A 17,851-nucleotide genomic window follows, 5' to 3' on the forward strand; every position below is an offset into this window, starting at 1 on the left:
GACCATCCTTCTTCATTCTAGAACATGCCTTGTTCCATTGATTCTCATTCGAATATTGGGAAAAGATATGAACAGTATCATCTTCAACTTTATACGTGATATAATAGTACCATTGCTGTCCTGCTTTATTTGGTACACGGCGATTCTTCAATTCCTTGTTCTCATGGATCATCTCTTCGTTTGCACGTCTCAGCTCTTCGTTTGCCTTTCGAAGGTAGTCATTGTCCTCCTGTCGAAGACGTGTTAGGAATCTATACACATCGCAGGCAAATGCAGGATCGGCCCACATAAGGCAAGCATGGAGCAGCTCCTCGCAAATGATGTAACCCTTGTTTGTACCGACAGACGATGATGTCGTGATGTATTGAATCACATCGCAAATATCAAACTTGTCATTTTGACCCTGTTGACCACCTTCAGACCGTACGGGAGAATTCTCACGTACACTTTTTGCCATGTGTTCGATCAATTCTTGGGTTTGTTGGTTTCGTAAGTAATCAGTAAATCGCTTGTTTGTTCCGTGCTTCTCGTTGTACTGTCTCAACAAATCAGAGACAAGGTACATTCGAATACCATTATCAAGACACATGCGGATCTTGTAGTCGTAGAAGTCAATCTCTTCGAATTTCATTTATATTTGTATTTATGTTTTGAATTCTTTAAGAACAATAGTTATCCCCTACAACCTCTGGATAGCCGGGTCAACAGCGTCGTGCGTGTACAAGTGAAGGAGTGCCAGGTAGCCACAGTTGTTGGCAAAGATCGACTGGTATTTCACTTTGTTCACACGGAATACACGGTTCGTACCTGTCAACGGGAAGTCATTCATCTCACCAAAGCTGTCCTGGTAGTTCAGCGTGCCATCGGGTTCGCGGAAGCAAGACACAAAATGACCGAGGCTTCCTCCGTCTTCAAAGGGTATCCAGATGATGCAATTCGCTGGTTCTTTGTACTTCTTTGCCAAGGACTTGTACTTGTCCAATTCCATCACATCGAAGTCGGGTATCTCGAGTTGCTTGGCCAGATTTCGAACTTCATCGAAAGTCATTGGTTCAGCATCCACATTCATGTATCCATGCTTGTATAGCCTACCTAATACACTCTTCTTCGGATCACTGACTTCTCTATCTTGTTCTCGTTCTGTGGAAGGGCTGTGAGGATGCGATTCTTTTTTTTCGCCGGGACTGCCATTGCGTTCACCTCGTCCGAGAGGTCCGAAATGTCGTACCCAGTGCCGGCTTTGCTTTCCTTACCTTGGAGTCTATTGGCGACATCGGTTATCCCTTCTTTTGTCATGTCGCCTACTACATTCGCGATCTGTTTCACGGTGTCCGATCCTGTCTTGTTGCTCACATAGTTCACACCCTTGTTGATCGCGTTATTCGCAGCATTCGTGCCAGCATTGACCAGAATATCGGTGATGGGTTTCAACTTCTCGGCATTGTTGTCGTACCAACCTTTGATCTTGTTCCAAGCATTCTTGAAGAACGTGCCAACACGACTTGAACCGGCGTACAAGGCTCCACCTCGGACTTCAATGTTTTTACTTTGTCGTTCAATGGCTTTCATGGTCTTCAACACATCGTCGTAGTCGCTAGGGTTGATTCCATTGAGGAACACAGCAGAAGCTCCTCCGAATTTGAGTGCACCTCCCTCCTTACCCTTCACTAGCTCTTTGAGACTCGAGATGATCTGTGGAGCCATCTGAATGAGCGCTGGGATGATCGTGGCAGCGATGGTACCAAGTGCTCCGCCTTTCTTTAGTCCGGTCAGCTCGTTCATCAATTGCGCTTCATTGAATGCCAGTGCTCCTCCGGGTTTACAACTTCCTCCTGCTGCTCCACCTTCCTTGAAGCCAATGGCTCCACCGGTGTCCTTGGGGGAGGCAACAGCGTTGCCTCCCGGGTGACCGTTGGTCGCCCCATTGAAGCCAATGGCACCAGCACTTTTCGCTGGAGCTCGCTTCGGTGATCGTTTCTTGGCTCTCTTTGGTGTGTTGTTTACTGGTGCTTCGAGTTCCTTGTGTAGATTCAATGTCTTGCGTCGATCCACAATCGTTCCACTATCCTGTTCTCGGAAATCGGGTTCGCCATAGAAAGCAGATATATCAACAGTGAATGGAATTGCCATTTATGTATGGGGGAAATCGTAGATTTCCCCGGGGCGACTTAGTCGCCCCTATGAATGGGGAGAATTTCATTCTCCCCGGGGAAGCAGCGCTTCCCCATGCCTACAAAGTGAAAAGAATATTGTCCGTCTTCATTTAGCCATTGAAACCCTGTGTAATGAACATATCCTTGATCGTGTTGTACGTATTTTGCAGATATTGCTCGAATTGTTGATCTACATTGACAGCAAACCGTTTGATCTTGTTTTTCATGTAGTTCAAATAATCATGAGTTAGGTCCTTACTATTAGCTACTCGTATGAAGAAACTCATCAGTTCGGAGTCTTCATTTCGATCACGATAAGCCCTGAAGAGACGTGAGAATCCAAGGTCATTTGCAAATTGAGCGAAAACAGGATTGTTGAAATTGCGAGCAAGCAAACTTGAGAAAGCAATGAAATCTTCGCGAGTATCATCGCTTTCCCAACTTTCCTTGGTGTCATTAGAATCTTTACTTTCATACGCGTCAATCAAGGCTGCAGCTCGATTCACTTGATCGATTGCTTGAGGTGTGAAACTAGCATTTACACTTTCAGATTGACGACCGTCCAGTACAATCACAGGTTGAATTTGTGGCTGATTCCGGAAATATTCATATGATTGCCAAATGGCATCCATTAAGTTCTGGATTCCTCTCATATTCTGCTGATACAATTGTTGATATAATTGTTCCCGGGACAGCTGAGTATCAGCAAAATGATTACTCATTGTAGTAATCAGCTGACCAGTTTGAGCATGTCCATCAACAACTGCATTACCAACATTTGTCAACAGGTTGTTAGTTTGAGTCTGATTGTCAGTGAGTTGGCTACTCATGGAAGTGAATCCATTTGTCAGCAAGTTACCAGTCTGAGTCTGTCCGTTTTCAAGAGCTAACAAATGTTTATTCGCAGTATCTATATCTTCACTCAGAGCATTCGTGTCATCCAATAATTGCTGCCTAGTTGTCTTTCCCTCTTCTTTAACAACTTTACCAAGAGTTACCAGTTTCATATTCATAAGCGCTATTCTATTAGAAATATTTCTAAACATAGGTGCGAAACGATTGAATGATTCAACCAACCGTTTGTTGATTTCGTCATATGCTTTTGCCAACTCACCAGATACGAATTTCTGAATGAAGCTATTTCGCTCAAGCCACTGTTGCAAGAAATCATTGTACTGCGCCTTCATAAACTTCATCAAATCATCGATTCGCATTTCACTTTGTGTTGGAATCAATGCTTGGATATCAGCAATTGCAGGAGGATCGGGTTTGTTTTCAATTCCTTGTAGACGAGTTTCGACTTGTTGCAAATATCGATTACTCTCCTGAATCACAGCTTTCTGTTGATTTACCAAGTCACCAATTTTCTGGATCAACTTGTCATCTCCTGTCGCAATGCTTCTTGCCACTTCAGCATACTTATCACTCAACGACTTGATTCCATCGTTCGTATTTGTCAATTTTGTTTGTACACCTTCCAACAATTCTAACATCTTAGGATAACCCTTGTCCTTATCTTCCAGGAAATTGATTCGTTGTGCTACAAAAGCTATTGCATTATAAATATTGACAAGGTTCACCTCGATATCAAAGCTGTTCATCACAGCAATCACATCATCCAACTTCTCGAGAATGGACGACACATCCATCTGTTGTACGATCTGATTCGTCACATTCACAGGTTGTACTTCGGGTTTGACCATCCATCGACCACGTTCAACATAGCCTGCAGATACCAAATCATCGTATGGCTGTTTACCTCGTTTCACTTTCTTTGTCACACCTCTTTTATATACCGTAGTATTATCATCATTCCATAGTAGAAATACTCGCTCTGGATCACCTTGTGCTGTCACATTATCTCGCAAGCCAGAAAAATCATTGATAATCGCTGCACTCTGTTGAGTAACTGTGTTGATACTATCTCCCATTTGCTGAGCTGCAACCGTTATGGCATCAGCAGCATTCTTCATTTCGTTGATGCTGGCTCCAAGATCACCAGGCAAATTCACGATTTGTGCATCGCCAACCTGTGTTCTCTTGTACTTGAGACGATAGGGTGATACTGGCTCATATCCAAATGGATTATCAAACACAGCTCGTTTCTCCATATCAGACAACTCGTGATTCACAGATTGGACAATGATCTTGTTGAATTGTCTCTCAATTTTAGCATTGTAGACCACATTGTCCTCGAATGAGTACAACAGTACGTTCTCATCGTCAATTCGCTGCATTTGATATCCACGCATGTCAGAGACGTATACACGGCGACGTTCAGCGGGTGAGAGATTCATGTACGAATCAAACAAGGTTCGCTTCTGTCGCCATTGTTCGCTCCTCATTCGCTGTTGATTGAATTCACTTTCAACGACTTTATCGAAATAACGATTCAACATCTTGTCCATCATGTTTCTCGATTTCACTTTGTGTGGCTTGTATCGAATGATTGGAATTGTAGCAACGTATTCATCCATTTACTATGGGAGGAACAATGTGGGGCGACTTTGCCGTCTCCCCTTCTTTACTTTGTATCTTTCGAATAACACGAAATCGTGAATGAGATGTACACATTCGAATTCAAGGAGATCGGACGGTCATTCGCGTCCGTCAGTACCCAATCAATGTAGTCCAGGTTCGATTGTTCAATCACATCGATCGATAGGTTGTCCCAGGTGATCATGTTGTTCAGTCCCATCGATACATGAATCAGGTTATCGATCAACGGACTCTTCAGACCGAATGTTTGAGCATTGATACTACTGTACACTCGGATCACACTCATGCCATTCGTGATGTCGTAGGGTTCACTCGCTACCATTCCTGCCTCAACGATACCTTCCAACTTGAGAATACTCGTGTAATCAGGTGCGCCACTAAGGTCAACAGCGGTCGCCACATCACTATTCAGGTATGCTCGGTTAACATCGTCTACCTGGATGGAATCGGCTATCGCACGGCATAACTCGGTAATCGAGTAGTAGCCAGGACCGACGTTGTACACCATTTCAAACCCTGACAGCATTTGAACCTTCACCACATTCATTGCACGAATGTTCCAGAGAGAAGTGGTATCGATCTTGCATGTAATCGAAGTGATCTTGTACACAAGGTCACAAGGCATGATCACTGTGTTGAACGTTTCATGGTATCGTTCGTTGTTCTTCGGAATTACTGTATTGTGGTTAATCACACTCACCGGTAGTGCACGATTATGACTCATTTATTGTGTGGAAGTGAATACACACTGTAATCGGCATTGGTAAGGCAATCGTTGCACCGGTCTTATCGGTCAACGAGAATGACCATTTGCGACTTTTGGGTACCACGACGTTCATGTGTGCATTCTCCGTAAACTCCTCGTTCAATACAACCAACGGAGACTGTCGTCGTTCTTGCATGTTGTTCACTCGATCAAGGACAAGGCAGGTGCCAGGCGATTCTCCTTTCATCGATATCCGATCGATTACCATGTCGCTTTTGATGAGATTGTTACTTGTGAATTCATGTTCGTACGTTCGAGCAATATTGAACACTAGATTCATTTATTATTTCCTCCTGAAACGGTGAATCCGATTAGCAGGTACACGTTCCCAATGAACGATAGCGGGTCACCATTTTCGTCCTTCAATTCGTACACGATGCGATCAAGCAATTCAGAACATGGTACCAACATGCGATTCTTGTAGAAGTAGTTCTTGTACAAGCTGTCCATCGGGACATTCGCAAGCAGTGGTATCGTCTTGCTTTTCACGATGTTGCAATACAGCTGTATGTTCGATAGACCGTTCGTGATATCGACAGGATACTCGGCAACCATCGGACCATAGTTGGCATAGTACACACCATCGTCGAAAGGGATACGCCATGTATGCGATTGCGATCCTGAAGCGGGAATGATCGTGCCAAGGTTACCACTCAACGAGAACACATAGTCTGCGTGAATGTAGTACCCATCTGACTCGGGTATCCATCGTATGTTTAGTGCAGCAGAGTTGAAACATTGGTTCAATCGCCATACCAAGTCAGCCTGAGTCAGTCGTGATGGTATGCTCCACGTGAATGTCTGAGCATCATCCGTGTACGTGATATCAGTCTCAACATTCTCTCCATCGAGACTCATCACGCCGTACGGGAAGCGCATCGTTGAATCACCCTTGTACGTTTGTGACTCTTCCCAATCAACGAAGTCAGCCGACGTGAACGAGTGGGAACCTATGAATCCAACGCGTGTAGGCTGTATGAACGTCACAGTCATTTCACGATTCGTGATCACACTCCTATTGATCATGTTCGTTGCAGTCAGCCCATCAATGTTTGTCATCGCAAACTCGTAAGGTGTTGTCAACTCGGGCATCCTGATGTAGTAATTGCGATGAAAGGTGAAATCGATTCTACGAGTCAATCCTGGAGTCAATGGCAAGAAGGGGTTGTCATTGGATATGACTAGCATCGAAGGATGATCATTACTTCGAGGACCTATGTATACCAGACCACCATTTTCCACTCGATCAAATATCCGATATCCATCGATTGCATTGAAACCATTAGCAACCATCTGCGCGATCTTCAAAGCACTGTATGATCCTCGTGCGATTGTTACATCCACTGTCTTGTCGTAACCTTCTAGTCCAAGGACGAGATGTGTGGTATCAACCCAGACACTATCGTTGTACACACTGTCCTTGGAGTACAATGGCCCGAATGATCCACCACGCTTATCGTCGTTAATCGTTATGGGCACATTCATGTTCTCAGCTGTCATGTCAAACTCAAGGTCAGGTGCGTAAGCTTTCGCAGACCACGTTACTGTATCATCTGCTTTGCCACCAGTCCATGCAATGGCTTCCTGGTGCGATGATGTGATATCACGTGCCTCTTGGTACTTCGCATTCAACTGTGATAAGCACGAGTTCCTGAGTGATTCCAAGGACATCAGTGTTTCCGTGTCTTCCGTTACGTAGAATGTGCCAGAATCGAACAATGAACCATCACTATTCGTCATCGTGTACGTCACTTGTGGCTTCAGTATGAAGAAGGGTGTAGTCGTGTACAATTCCCAGTCATATTCGACAAAGCACGGATCGAGGTATGCATGACCACCAAGTCCTTGATCATTCGTCTCATCGGGTGGGGTTTCACTATTCGCAGGATCGAATTGAGTCTCAATAGGTCGCTCGATGCACAGGTTCTGCACAGACGGAGACAGTTTGAACCATGGAGTCCATTCAAAACCATCGATCGTCGTATCAACACTGGATCGATCGAAGTACCACGATTCACTTTGGTCATTGAAGCGTACATGGTCATCCTCGATCGTCATGGATGTGAGTGGTAGCACTTTCACCATTTCAGCACCCACAGCCTCGATGAACTCGCTGAACGTGTAGTATCCAGTAGGCAGTATCAACACGTGCGAGTCCGTGCCGTTAGTAACAACCACTTGATTGCACGAGGACGACATGTAGTAGCGCTTCGGGTTGTCCACTCCTTTCACCAAGATGTCAGATTCAAATCCAAGGATCGATTTGATCTCTGGTGCTTTCGTGAAATCGATCGTGTAGAAGTGATTCACCGTGACGTGGAATGCGTTCTCACCACTGTATACCAATTCGAACAGGGCATCACTCGCATTCAGCTTTGCAATGATCGTTTCGATGTCGTATGCACCGCGTGGTATCGCGATCTCTTGAATCGTAGCGCCAGCATTGATTAGCACCACTTGATCAGTCGGCACATTGTGCAACACGAAGTCCGTATACAACGACACAGACGAGATGTAGCACTGGTCGAACGACAGAGGATTGTCCAGCTTCACTTCCTTCTTCGTAGTATTACCGAACACTTCGATCATGGAGAACTGGTTTGCAGAGGCAATTGAGGAAGGCACTTCATCATACACGTCCTCAATCGTCAACTGCAGTTCGAATTCGCCGTTCAGACGCATCATCTTGCCATCCATATCGCGGAACACGAACATCAATTGATCAAACCGAGTGATCATTGGTATACGCACGTCTTCCACAGTTCGCACATAGTCAGTTGTTGGATCGTCAATGATCATCGTGGTGAGCAGGTTGTTGTTCTGGTTGGCAATCTTCAGGTCCGATGATCGCACGATCGTCGAGTAGACTTGGATCACTTGGCGATTTCGCGTGATATCAATCACATTCGATCCACTGAACGAAGCAGGTAGAATGACCGTTCGTCCATCGAAGCCGAGGATCTCACGAATGTCAGGTGCATTCGTGAAGTCAATCGTATGTGGAGACTGAATCCAGATACAGCCGAACGACGAGGCATTCGTGGATATGGAAAATGTAGTATCGGTCATGGTATTGAGCAAGGCAATGATCTCACTGATCGTGTAATAACCAGCAGGGATCGTCACAGTCTCGTCATTGCTGTTAGTAATCACATTGGTCGTGTCTACGTTATTAAACATCGAACCATTAGGATGAAACAGGACAGTCATGGAAGTGATGTAGGGATTCTTGTACTTGTACGGGTTGATCCATGTGAATGAGCCGTTACTAGGTGAGCCTTGAATAAGCATGGAGTAGTGCATGGTCTTTCTCTCTTTACCTTAGTCAACAAGACAATGGGGAGGAATCGAAGCAGGGAGAGGCGTAGCCTCTCCCAGGGCAACGAGGGACGACTTCGTCGTCCCGAGGGAGCATAGCTCCCCCACGTAGTTGCCCCATCACAACCATGGATACCATGGCCTACAATGGAAGTCAGGTTAACATTGGCCGAAATTGGCAGTCATGGGTTTTCGCGCGTTTCTTGTTATGGACATCGAGGTGAGCAGGTAGACAATGGCAGAAAATGGCCGAAAATGGTCGAAAAATGGTCGAAAATTGATTTCCGCGGTTATTTGGTAGGAAATGGATTTCCGCGTGTTTTACGCCATTTCCCTACTACTTAAAATCAGTGGTATCATCTATATAAGACGAATTTTATCATCCACGTATATTCATTTCGGTAAGAATAAGTGTTTACAAATTTGTTCTGTACTGCCTTTCATTTGGAGAATTATTTTCATGTAACCCGCTTTTTGCCTCTTGAATGGATGCTATTCACTGTTATCCTTTTCCAACGTTCACTCTCATTTCTCATCAGCACTTGTGCACACTACTATCATAACCTTATGGCACCACTATCTGTTATATTGTATCAGTAGGATACAGTGATTCCTATGTAGGATACTAAATAGTATTCGCAAAATAAGCCATATTTTTGCTTTACTTGTGTTTCACTTTTTAAGTTACTCATATACTGTTTTTATTGTATTTCCAGTTGACACATCGTATCCATTTGCTGTTACTCTTCCATTTTACGTCTTAAGTAGTAATGACCAAGTTTACTCTTGTCTTGTATATACTGTTGTATTATACAGCTTTTGTATTGATATTTCGTGTTTCTGTGGACGACTCTGGAAATTGCCTTGTTTCTAACAAACTACAATATCGCTTATTGACTGGGAGCAAAAGAAAGAGTGCTGCTGATTCTGTTGTTACAAATATCACCGATTCTTGGATAGACCCTCAGGTTACTACAATCCCTACCGAAATGAGCGCTAATATTAGAACGGCATATGATGAAGCTTTATATAATGGAGAATTTGGACTTCTGTTGAATGTCGTTCCTTCTTCTATTCTTTTTGGTATGCATACAAATTTTAAACTGTATTCATCTTATGTGATATGGTCAAGACGTATTCCTACTGAAGATCCGTGGTATACGAAATCGTTCATCTATCAGCGAGATTCCTGGTTTGAGTCCTGTTATTTCTTTATCCTAGGGAACAGTCCTATTTGGAATTGTTGAAAAGAGTCAAAGAAATTTACCACCAATCGTAGTTGTGACAGTTGAGGTTAACAGGTAGAGAGTACAATCGGCATTTTAACAACTCCCTGTTTCGAAAGAGCAAGTATTCTACTGCCACTATTCGCTTTGTGAATAAGACAGACAGCCCGTTCTTGGATGCTCATAATATTTGCATGCATCCATCGTACGAGTGGAAAGTGTATCTCCCGTCAGGAACAATGAATTTTCACTATCCTGACGATCAAAGTATCCAACTGCACAATGCGAGGTGATTCCATAGGTTTCCGATGGACTCATGTTCTTCGTTCAGTGAACACAAAGCTTCCGAAGAACGTCAACTGGATAGAAAATGGCTGCTATTTCGTTTTTCAGCCCTGCGCAACGCGTCATATCGGCCATTTCGTTGAGTCGATCAATCACGCTTTGCTCAAACTGCGATATCCGTCTTTCTATCCTCCTCTCACTGACTTGTATATCCCCAAGTTTTTCAGTGATGAATTTGAATGGTCAAAGTCTTACTTGCAACTGGTTTTGAGCTTGTTTCCGGATAATCTCAAGCCCGCACTTCATTTAGGAAGCAGTTTCTCGGCATACCCGGCCGTTTGTTTCCGATCCGCTGTATCTTTGTGAATGAATACCAATCTAGGTGTTGGTGGATCGCGTGCGATTCCACATGGATGGAGCCTTGTTTGCTGGCTTTTTTCCGCTCGATCTAATGAAAGCAACGGCGTGGCGGCACGCCAACGTTCAATCCAGACAGAATGGACCGACTCATCTCTCTTTGCTTTTGGTGGATCGAAAGAAATCGCGAGGCTTCACACTGCACGATGCTTGGGTTGGCATTCTCTCTTCGCAGTTTAAGGCAAGTGAAGAAGCTCTTTTTGATGGGTAGGAAGTAGCAGTTTCTTACAAGTTTATGGAAGGATTATCGTTCCAGGAGCAACTGCAACTCTTCTATAACTCAGATATTGTGGTTTCTCCGCATAGCGCTAGTTTCATCAATCTCATTTTTACGGTTCCTCGCACGGCGGTCGTCGAGTGCTATCCGCCTTATTTCTATGAGAACTGGTATTCGAACACGGCGATGATCTCGCGTGTGCATTACATTGCGGTCTCGAGCTTTGTTCGTAATGGGAAAGCGATGAGTTCGTGGAGAGAAGCAGAGGAAGCCTACGAGAATGGAAGATTCTTTTTCATTCGAAGGAGGTTTGTGGACAATATGGTTAGTCCTCCTCGGTTCAAAATGCTTTCCGCTGTACGGGATGCAATTGAGTATTCGAAACGGTGGCGGTTTGTGTATGAGGCGAATGATAAGTGGTCTGCAGTCTTCATTTAGTGAGGGTATTACTTCGATTTTCTTTCTTTGTGATCTTTGTTGCAATAAGCCTTGTTATTTTGATATCTTCTTACCTAGTCCTCTATGTAACAAATATGTCCCATAAATTCTGGATTTCGTTGGAGTATCTACCACATTTTTCTCACTAAAAGCTGTATTTCTCTAGACATCTCCTTTTATTTATTTTACATAATTCTAAAAATGTACATAAGCATTCTGAATCGAAACCTCACATTCTCACACTTGACATTGTTCTCCACAAAAAAACACAACGATTATGACTACACATCGGGAAGCATGCTTACTCGATTTGATTTGTGCCCTAAATATCTCTCCTTAGTGAAATTGGTAGATACGCGTATTCGAAGTTCTTTATGTCCGGAATTATTTACAGTGAGCAATCGCAATCGAAACTCAGACTGATGAGTGAATTTGGCTCCATCTCACCAAATTCGTCCTACTTGTAGCCATTTCACAACAGCTACATACTCTTAATATCTTCACATCATCTCAAGCAATAAAAACAAAAAAGCTAATTCCCTTCATTCTTATTTACCTTTTTCTACTCTCACAAAAAGAAAATGCTTGTTTGCATGCGAATGCAAAATGAGGTCTAGTGGGTGAATTAGCTTATCTCTCTACTTCTCTTCATTTTTGTGAATGTCAGAATATGCCAAAAGTTCTTTACCCAGCAGAAAGGGCGTCCAGTGTGATTTCTTAACACGATTCGAACTATTACTGTGACACCTGATTATGAGCAGACTAACATGGTTATTTCCTTGAAGATTCAAAAGCTATTGATAATGAATCTTCATCGTTTGTTTGTAGTCAATAACCGCGGAAATAGCGACCATTGTTGAAGGGGCTGAAATATCATTAATGGTTGAATTCGGTCAATATCTACTCGCAAATATCGTTCCTGAGTGGAGGGATAAAGTATCATTTCTTCATCACTCTCATTCTAGTTTATTGACTATGAGGAATTAAAGAGAATCATCGAGAAAATAAAGCAGACTCGTAATTGAACGATATTGGTTTGACTATGTTTAGAAAACTCTACTCAGCCTTTATCTCCTAACGGATTTATTTCATTTTATGATGACACTGAAAGTCAGCAACATTTTCACAGGATTGACAGCTCTGATATTCTTGGAATGATCTCAGTTGATGGAGGGGATCTGGAAGAGCGGCTTTTGGGTTGCTATCTGGTGTTTGAAATAACGGGTAGAGAATAATAGTTACTACTCCACCTCAACATCTTCTGTAACAACAGATCTCGTTGTGGAACTGGTAGATCGAAACGTTGAAGCGAAATCTATGCGTAACGATTAGGATCGATGGGAAGATGAGATGGGTCGGGTCAATTTTCAATGTATCTTGCCAAAGAGTGATGTATTATAACTTGATTTTGAATCCTAATGAATAGGGAGCCATTGTTTATTACGAAGGTGAGTTCTTCAAGCTCATCCGGGATGGAATCGAAATGGTAAATGAATGGTATATAGCCAAACTCACTGATTGTCGCACCAAAGTAAACACGTACGAGAAGCAGGTGGAACGGTTCTGCGAGTTGCGAGCATCCAATGCTCTCTCTTCAATGGTCCAATCCCAAACGTATCGACAGCTCGAGTTCGGATTGAAGGAACTCTATCGAATGACCGGCTATTTAAAGAATTATTGCATGCTCAATAAGCAGGCGATCGACAAAATCTTAAAGAAGCACGACAAGAATAGTTATTTCGACAGTCGCGGAACGATCAACACGGCTTTGTCCAATCTGAGTTTCTGTAGACAGCGCAATCTTCCTGAGTTAATGGCACGTGTTGAGTCTCTGTGGAGGAAGTTTATTGAAGGCAATAAGAGTCGAACAATGAATGATCTGCGAGTCAATATTGAGCATAAATATCCAGCAACGAATGGATTTCTGATTGGGATGAATGTTTGACTGTTGAACCCCAAATCATCCATAGACTGGAGCATCCATTATTCTGTTCATTGCTATAATCCTAGCTTTGCTGCATGTAGTTTTGGTCGTTAGCTGTGATGCAATAGAAACCAATTCCTCTTCCTGATGAGCAGAGAAACTCATTGTGGTGTTTCTTCCGACTGCAAGTTTTTTTCGTGTTGCAGTTGTGGTGTTGGGGATTCGACATTTTGATTTTCCAAAAGTATAAAATCAATTATGAGTTTATATTCGGGAAATACAAGCCACAGTTGGTTCACACATTAGACCAATTTAAGATTGCTTCCTGTACTCTTTTTTGATCGTGATTCCTTATTGTAGTTTATACGCTGGCGATCTGCGCTCTGTTCTATCTGTGGTTCTATTGCTCTTTCACCGAAGTGATATTATCCAAACTCCAAATCTCACTAATCGGTCCCGCATCGTTCATCTTCTTATGCTTTTGTACTCTCCCAGTTCCAGGACAAGTGCCTTGCTTATTCTATCGATCATTAGTAGTATTTACCCTATCGGTGGTACATGTTTCGACATTGCGTAAAGCTTCTCTTCGTTCCGTTCTATTTTGTTCGCTTTCCGGATTTCTTTCTGGGAGATCAGTTCACTTCACATTCACAAACACTGGTGGACTTGCTTCATGTATTGGTCAGCCTCTTTACAGGCTCCTTCTTATACTTTCGAGATCCGTTTGCCAGTTACTCACCCACAACGCTCTCCGTGATTCAAATCTCCCTTTCGATTTTGCCTCAGTTCATTCGATTGGCGCAGAATCTCCGACGATACCATGACAGCAAGTACGCCTCATCGATTGAAGAGTGACTCGTAGGGAACTTTATCCAAGTATCTACAATGGTATCAAGTATCTCCTATCGATCATCGCCAACAGTCTGGTTCTTTTTAAACTTCCCTATTTCTGTGCTCAATTCATTTATACCATTTATGCTTTGTGTTGGGATTTACATGAAGACTGGGGTTGGCTTTTGGACTCTTTTTCATGTAGGCTTGCTTCGGATTCGGCAGGACAAGACATTATTGCGTGCAAAGTGTTTGATTCCTTATCCCGTTGCATACTATCTGGCGATTGTGAACAACACGATTTTACGGTTTGCGTGGATTCTCAAACTTTTCATTGTAATCGTTCGGTGAGTCGTTTGAACGGCTAGATGAACTCTGAGAATCAGAACAAGATGCTGCTGGTGTTTGGATGTATCGAGGTGATACGACGGAACATTTGGAATGTCTTTCGAATGGAAAACGAGCAGGTGAATAACTGTGGAAAGTTCAGGTAAGCGACGATTTGGTTTCTGTGATTATTAGAGCCGATCTGGATGTTCCTATTCCGTTCTCGGATTACTGACAGTATATTTACTACTTGATTATAGTTTGTTTGTTGTTGAATAAAATTGGGACTGTTCAAAGAATAATGTCCCTATATTATATTTTTATGTAGTAACCATATTATGGAGAATCCTTTTAATGAAAAAGCTGAAGTCTCCGAATCTGTAGCTCTTCGTGAAAAGAATAACCGCATAGACTATATATTCCACAAATATGAGTGTGGCCGCTCCGCGACATGGTAGAATGAAATGGATTGGTTTCAGCAGCAGAGCCATCGAATAGCGAGGGATCGAATTTGGTATCTAGAGAGATTGTGCGTCTTTTCTGCATTATTTTTATATAGTCATCCTCAATGGTTCATTCTGGAACGCCTGTCGTGGCGATCCCGCAGGAATCGCGTGTTGCGCTTCCCACACTTATGACTGTATCCGATTCTTGTCAACCTCTGACTATCAGAATAATCATGGTCAGGTTCCGAACCAAGAAAGCCTTGTTGAAGATCTAAACTCTATTTATACTCAAATTGATTCAAATGTTATTCTCCCTTATTCAGATCAGCATATGGAGGCGGATCCCTCGCGAATCGACGAAGGGGAGATGGACCTCGTACCATTCACCATGTTTCTTTTCCATTCAGGCCGACAGCCGAAAGCGAATGACGACTACGCTCGTGGGCAAGATCGTTGAAGTGCTTCGTCGTGATTGAATCAGATGCTGACCCCCAGAGCGATCCAAAACGCCGCTCAGCTTCGAAGAAATCCTCGCACAGATCGGCGACGGCTTCGACGAGCTCCGCAAAACCGACGGGACCAAGTACAAAGGCGACCGCACCAAGGCGTTGAACGGCGCGCTCTTCTCGACGGGGATCTTCCGCCACACGGGATCGAAGTGGACGCTGCGGCAAGACGAGTTGGTGCAGTACCAGCAGCGGTTCCAGCAGCGTGTGGAGACGCGAGGGCGGCGGCGGAAGCTGGCGGAGAATGGGGGCGAGCCGGCGCCGAAGCGGAAGTACACGCGGCGGCAGATCAAGCGGAGCACGGTGGTGAAGATGCTGAAAGCGGCGTCGGAGCGACTGCGGATGAGTTCGCGCGATCAGAACATGGTGATGTTCAAGAATCCCTTCCAGGTAGGAGTGAGAAAGGCGTAGGAGAGTAGGGATTGACGGGGAGCGAGGAGCTGCTGAAGCTGCGGAAGAAGCTGGGGGAGGAGAAGTTTGAGATGGCGATTCAGATGTATAACTATTTTGAGGACGTGCTGGGGAAGCTGGCGGTGGAGGGGGAGGGAGCGAGCGCGACGACGAACGACGAGCAGACGAACCACCTCATCGACCAGCTGCAGCAGGAAGTGTACGAGCTGCGAAGCCGATTGATGGTGCTGGAGAAGCTGAGCGGAGTGACGACGGATATTTCTCTGTGGCTTGTTTGTGGAACACAGGAGAGTGATGGTGGAGAAGGGTGCAGGGCAATGGTGTAAGAGATGAAGGTGAACGAGGTACCAGTGCGAATGAGCAAATGGATGGCAGGCGGTGTTCAAATAAGCAGCAGTGAATGAACCATCGCACAGCAATGAATAAGCCATTGCACAGCAGCGAATAAGCCATCGTACAGCAATGAATAAACCATGGCACAACCACTCCCCTCTTCCAAACGCTTATGCAACAAACAACGCACTATACATGCATCTATGACTACGTCTACTTCGTCACCTCGTGCATCGCCTTGGCCAGATACTCCACATTGCTGGGGTTGATCGCGGCCACCGAGGCGCGAGACGAGCCCAAAATGTACACGTGGAACTCCGTGCGCAGACGATCGATCTGCTCGGGGGTGAGTCCGGTGTAGGAGAACATTCCGCTCTGCTTGGTGATGTGCGACCAGTCGCGCGTGGAGCCGGCCTTCTTCAGGTTCTCCACCAGCAAGGCACGCATGTCCTTGATTCGCTGCGACATCGCGGCGCACTCCTTCTCCCACTGCGCCTTCAGCACAGGGTCGTTCAGGATCGTCGTGACGATGCGCGCTCCGTACAGCGGCGGGCACGACCACAGCGCGCGCGCGCCGATCTTCAGCTGCTCGATCGTGTTCTCGCGCTCCTTCGGGTTGGCGGTCACCACCGACACGATACCCGCACGCTCGCCGTACAGGCCGAAGTTCTTCGAGAACGACAGCGTCAGCGCCACGTTGTGGCCGTCCTCCACGAACTTGCGGAAGCCGTAGGCGTCGTTCGCCACGTTGCCCGAGCAGTAGCCCAGATAGGCCGCGTCGAACAGCACCACGTGGTTCTTCTTCTTGCACAGCGCGCTCAGCTCGTCCCACTGCTCGTGCGACGGGTCCACGCCGGTCGGGTTGTGCGCGCAGGCGTGGAACATGAAGCAGGAGTGGTCCGCAGCCTTGTTCACGTCGTCCAGCATGCCCTGGAAGTTCAGGGTGGGCGTCTTGCTGTCCAGGTAGGTGTAGTCACCGGTGGTCAGTCCAGCGTTGCGGAAAATGGTGTGCTGGTTGGTCCAGGTAGGGTTGGGGAACAGAACGTGGCCCGTAATATTGCAGTTCTTCAAGAACTGCGCGAGAAGACGAAGCGAGCCAGAGCCCGAGATTGCCTGGGCGTTGGCAATCACGTCCTTCTTCTCGTTGTAGATCTTGTCACCCCATGCGAACTTGCAAGCGGTGTTGTAGAAATCGGGAATACCGATCAAGGAAGGGTACTCGTGGTCCTGCGTGCAGCAGAGTCTCTTCTCGGCCTCACGGACGCAAGGAAGCACGTAGGGCTACCATTACATCCACACACAAATCCAAACCTTTCCATGCTCATCGCGGTAGGCACCCACTCCCAAAATGATCTTTCTGGGATCTTTATCAGCATCATACTGCTCCTGAAGGAAAAAGATGGGATCAGGCTTGGGACGCGTTACCTATCAATTAGATTCTAGATTTCGCTTCTGTACGCTAGCAAAAGGCGAGACGGAGAACGCTCTCACACAAGACAGTTTAGCAACGGGAGTAACTAGAAATAAGCAAGCATCAGAAACACAACGTACACTTTGACAGCATGACAAAATAATCCTTTCCAGAAAATAAATAATGACTTGGATTTTCTGTTTCCCTATTCCACGATTTACCACCTACCAATCATTTGCGAGAGAATTGGAACTCCTCAATCCGGGAACAATGCAGTATATGATAGGTTCTGTCAGAAAGTATGGATCATGGAGTATAGAAAAATCAACAATATATAGGCGCA

At 44.9% G+C, this 17,851-nt stretch overlaps 5 protein-coding genes; 4 read left to right on the forward strand and 1 right to left on the reverse strand.

Annotated features, from left to right (window-relative positions):
• Nucleotides 1-9,506: 9,506 nt before the first annotated feature.
• On the forward strand, nt 9,507-11,319 carry GSBLH_T00006736001 (uncharacterized protein; the record flags this gene model as incomplete). Its single annotated transcript, XM_013042733.1, has 6 exons — nt 9,507-9,928; nt 9,958-10,011; nt 10,042-10,229; nt 10,264-10,601; nt 10,630-10,818; nt 10,876-11,319. The coding sequence occupies 6 exons, from the start codon at nt 9,507-9,509 to the stop codon at nt 11,317-11,319; spliced, it is 1,635 nt and encodes a 544-aa protein (XP_012898187.1).
• An 879-nt stretch (nt 11,320-12,198) lies between these two features.
• On the forward strand, nt 12,199-13,264 carry GSBLH_T00006737001 (uncharacterized protein; the record flags this gene model as incomplete). The annotated part of the gene is made up of 6 exons (XM_013042734.1): nt 12,199-12,255; nt 12,285-12,336; nt 12,370-12,516; nt 12,548-12,609; nt 12,652-12,711; nt 12,746-13,264. 6 exons carry the CDS (start codon nt 12,199-12,201, stop codon nt 13,262-13,264), a joined length of 897 nt encoding a protein of 298 aa, XP_012898188.1.
• Nucleotides 13,265-13,801: 537 nt separating this feature from the next.
• On the forward strand, nt 13,802-14,568 carry GSBLH_T00003911001 (uncharacterized protein; the record flags this gene model as incomplete). The annotated part of the gene is made up of 4 exons (XM_013042735.1): nt 13,802-14,073; nt 14,106-14,251; nt 14,280-14,416; nt 14,443-14,568. 4 exons carry the CDS (start codon nt 13,802-13,804, stop codon nt 14,566-14,568), a joined length of 681 nt encoding a protein of 226 aa, XP_012898189.1.
• A 704-nt stretch (nt 14,569-15,272) lies between these two features.
• On the forward strand, nt 15,273-16,090 carry GSBLH_T00007168001 (uncharacterized protein; the record flags this gene model as incomplete). The annotated part of the gene is made up of 3 exons (XM_013042736.1): nt 15,273-15,315; nt 15,343-15,743; nt 15,773-16,090. The coding sequence occupies 3 exons, from the start codon at nt 15,273-15,275 to the stop codon at nt 16,088-16,090; spliced, it is 762 nt and encodes a 253-aa protein (XP_012898190.1).
• Nucleotides 16,091-16,285: 195 nt separating this feature from the next.
• Nucleotides 16,286-17,677, reverse strand: GSBLH_T00003912001 (uncharacterized protein). XM_013042737.1 has 4 exons: nt 17,649-17,677; nt 17,556-17,614; nt 17,409-17,522; nt 16,286-17,378 (listed from the first exon to the last, which is right to left on the reverse strand). The coding sequence occupies exons 1-4, from the start codon at nt 17,659-17,661 to the stop codon at nt 16,311-16,313; spliced, it is 1,254 nt and encodes a 417-aa protein (XP_012898191.1). The 5' UTR covers nt 17,662-17,677; the 3' UTR covers nt 16,286-16,310.
• Between the last annotated feature and the right edge of the window lie 174 nt (nt 17,678-17,851).

Source organism: Blastocystis hominis, assembly GCF_000151665.1.
Source record: "Blastocystis hominis, Singapore isolate B (sub-type 7) whole genome shotgun sequence assembly, scaffold_5".
In the NCBI taxonomy this organism is placed as follows: Eukaryota; class Bigyra; order Opalinata; family Blastocystidae; genus Blastocystis; species Blastocystis hominis.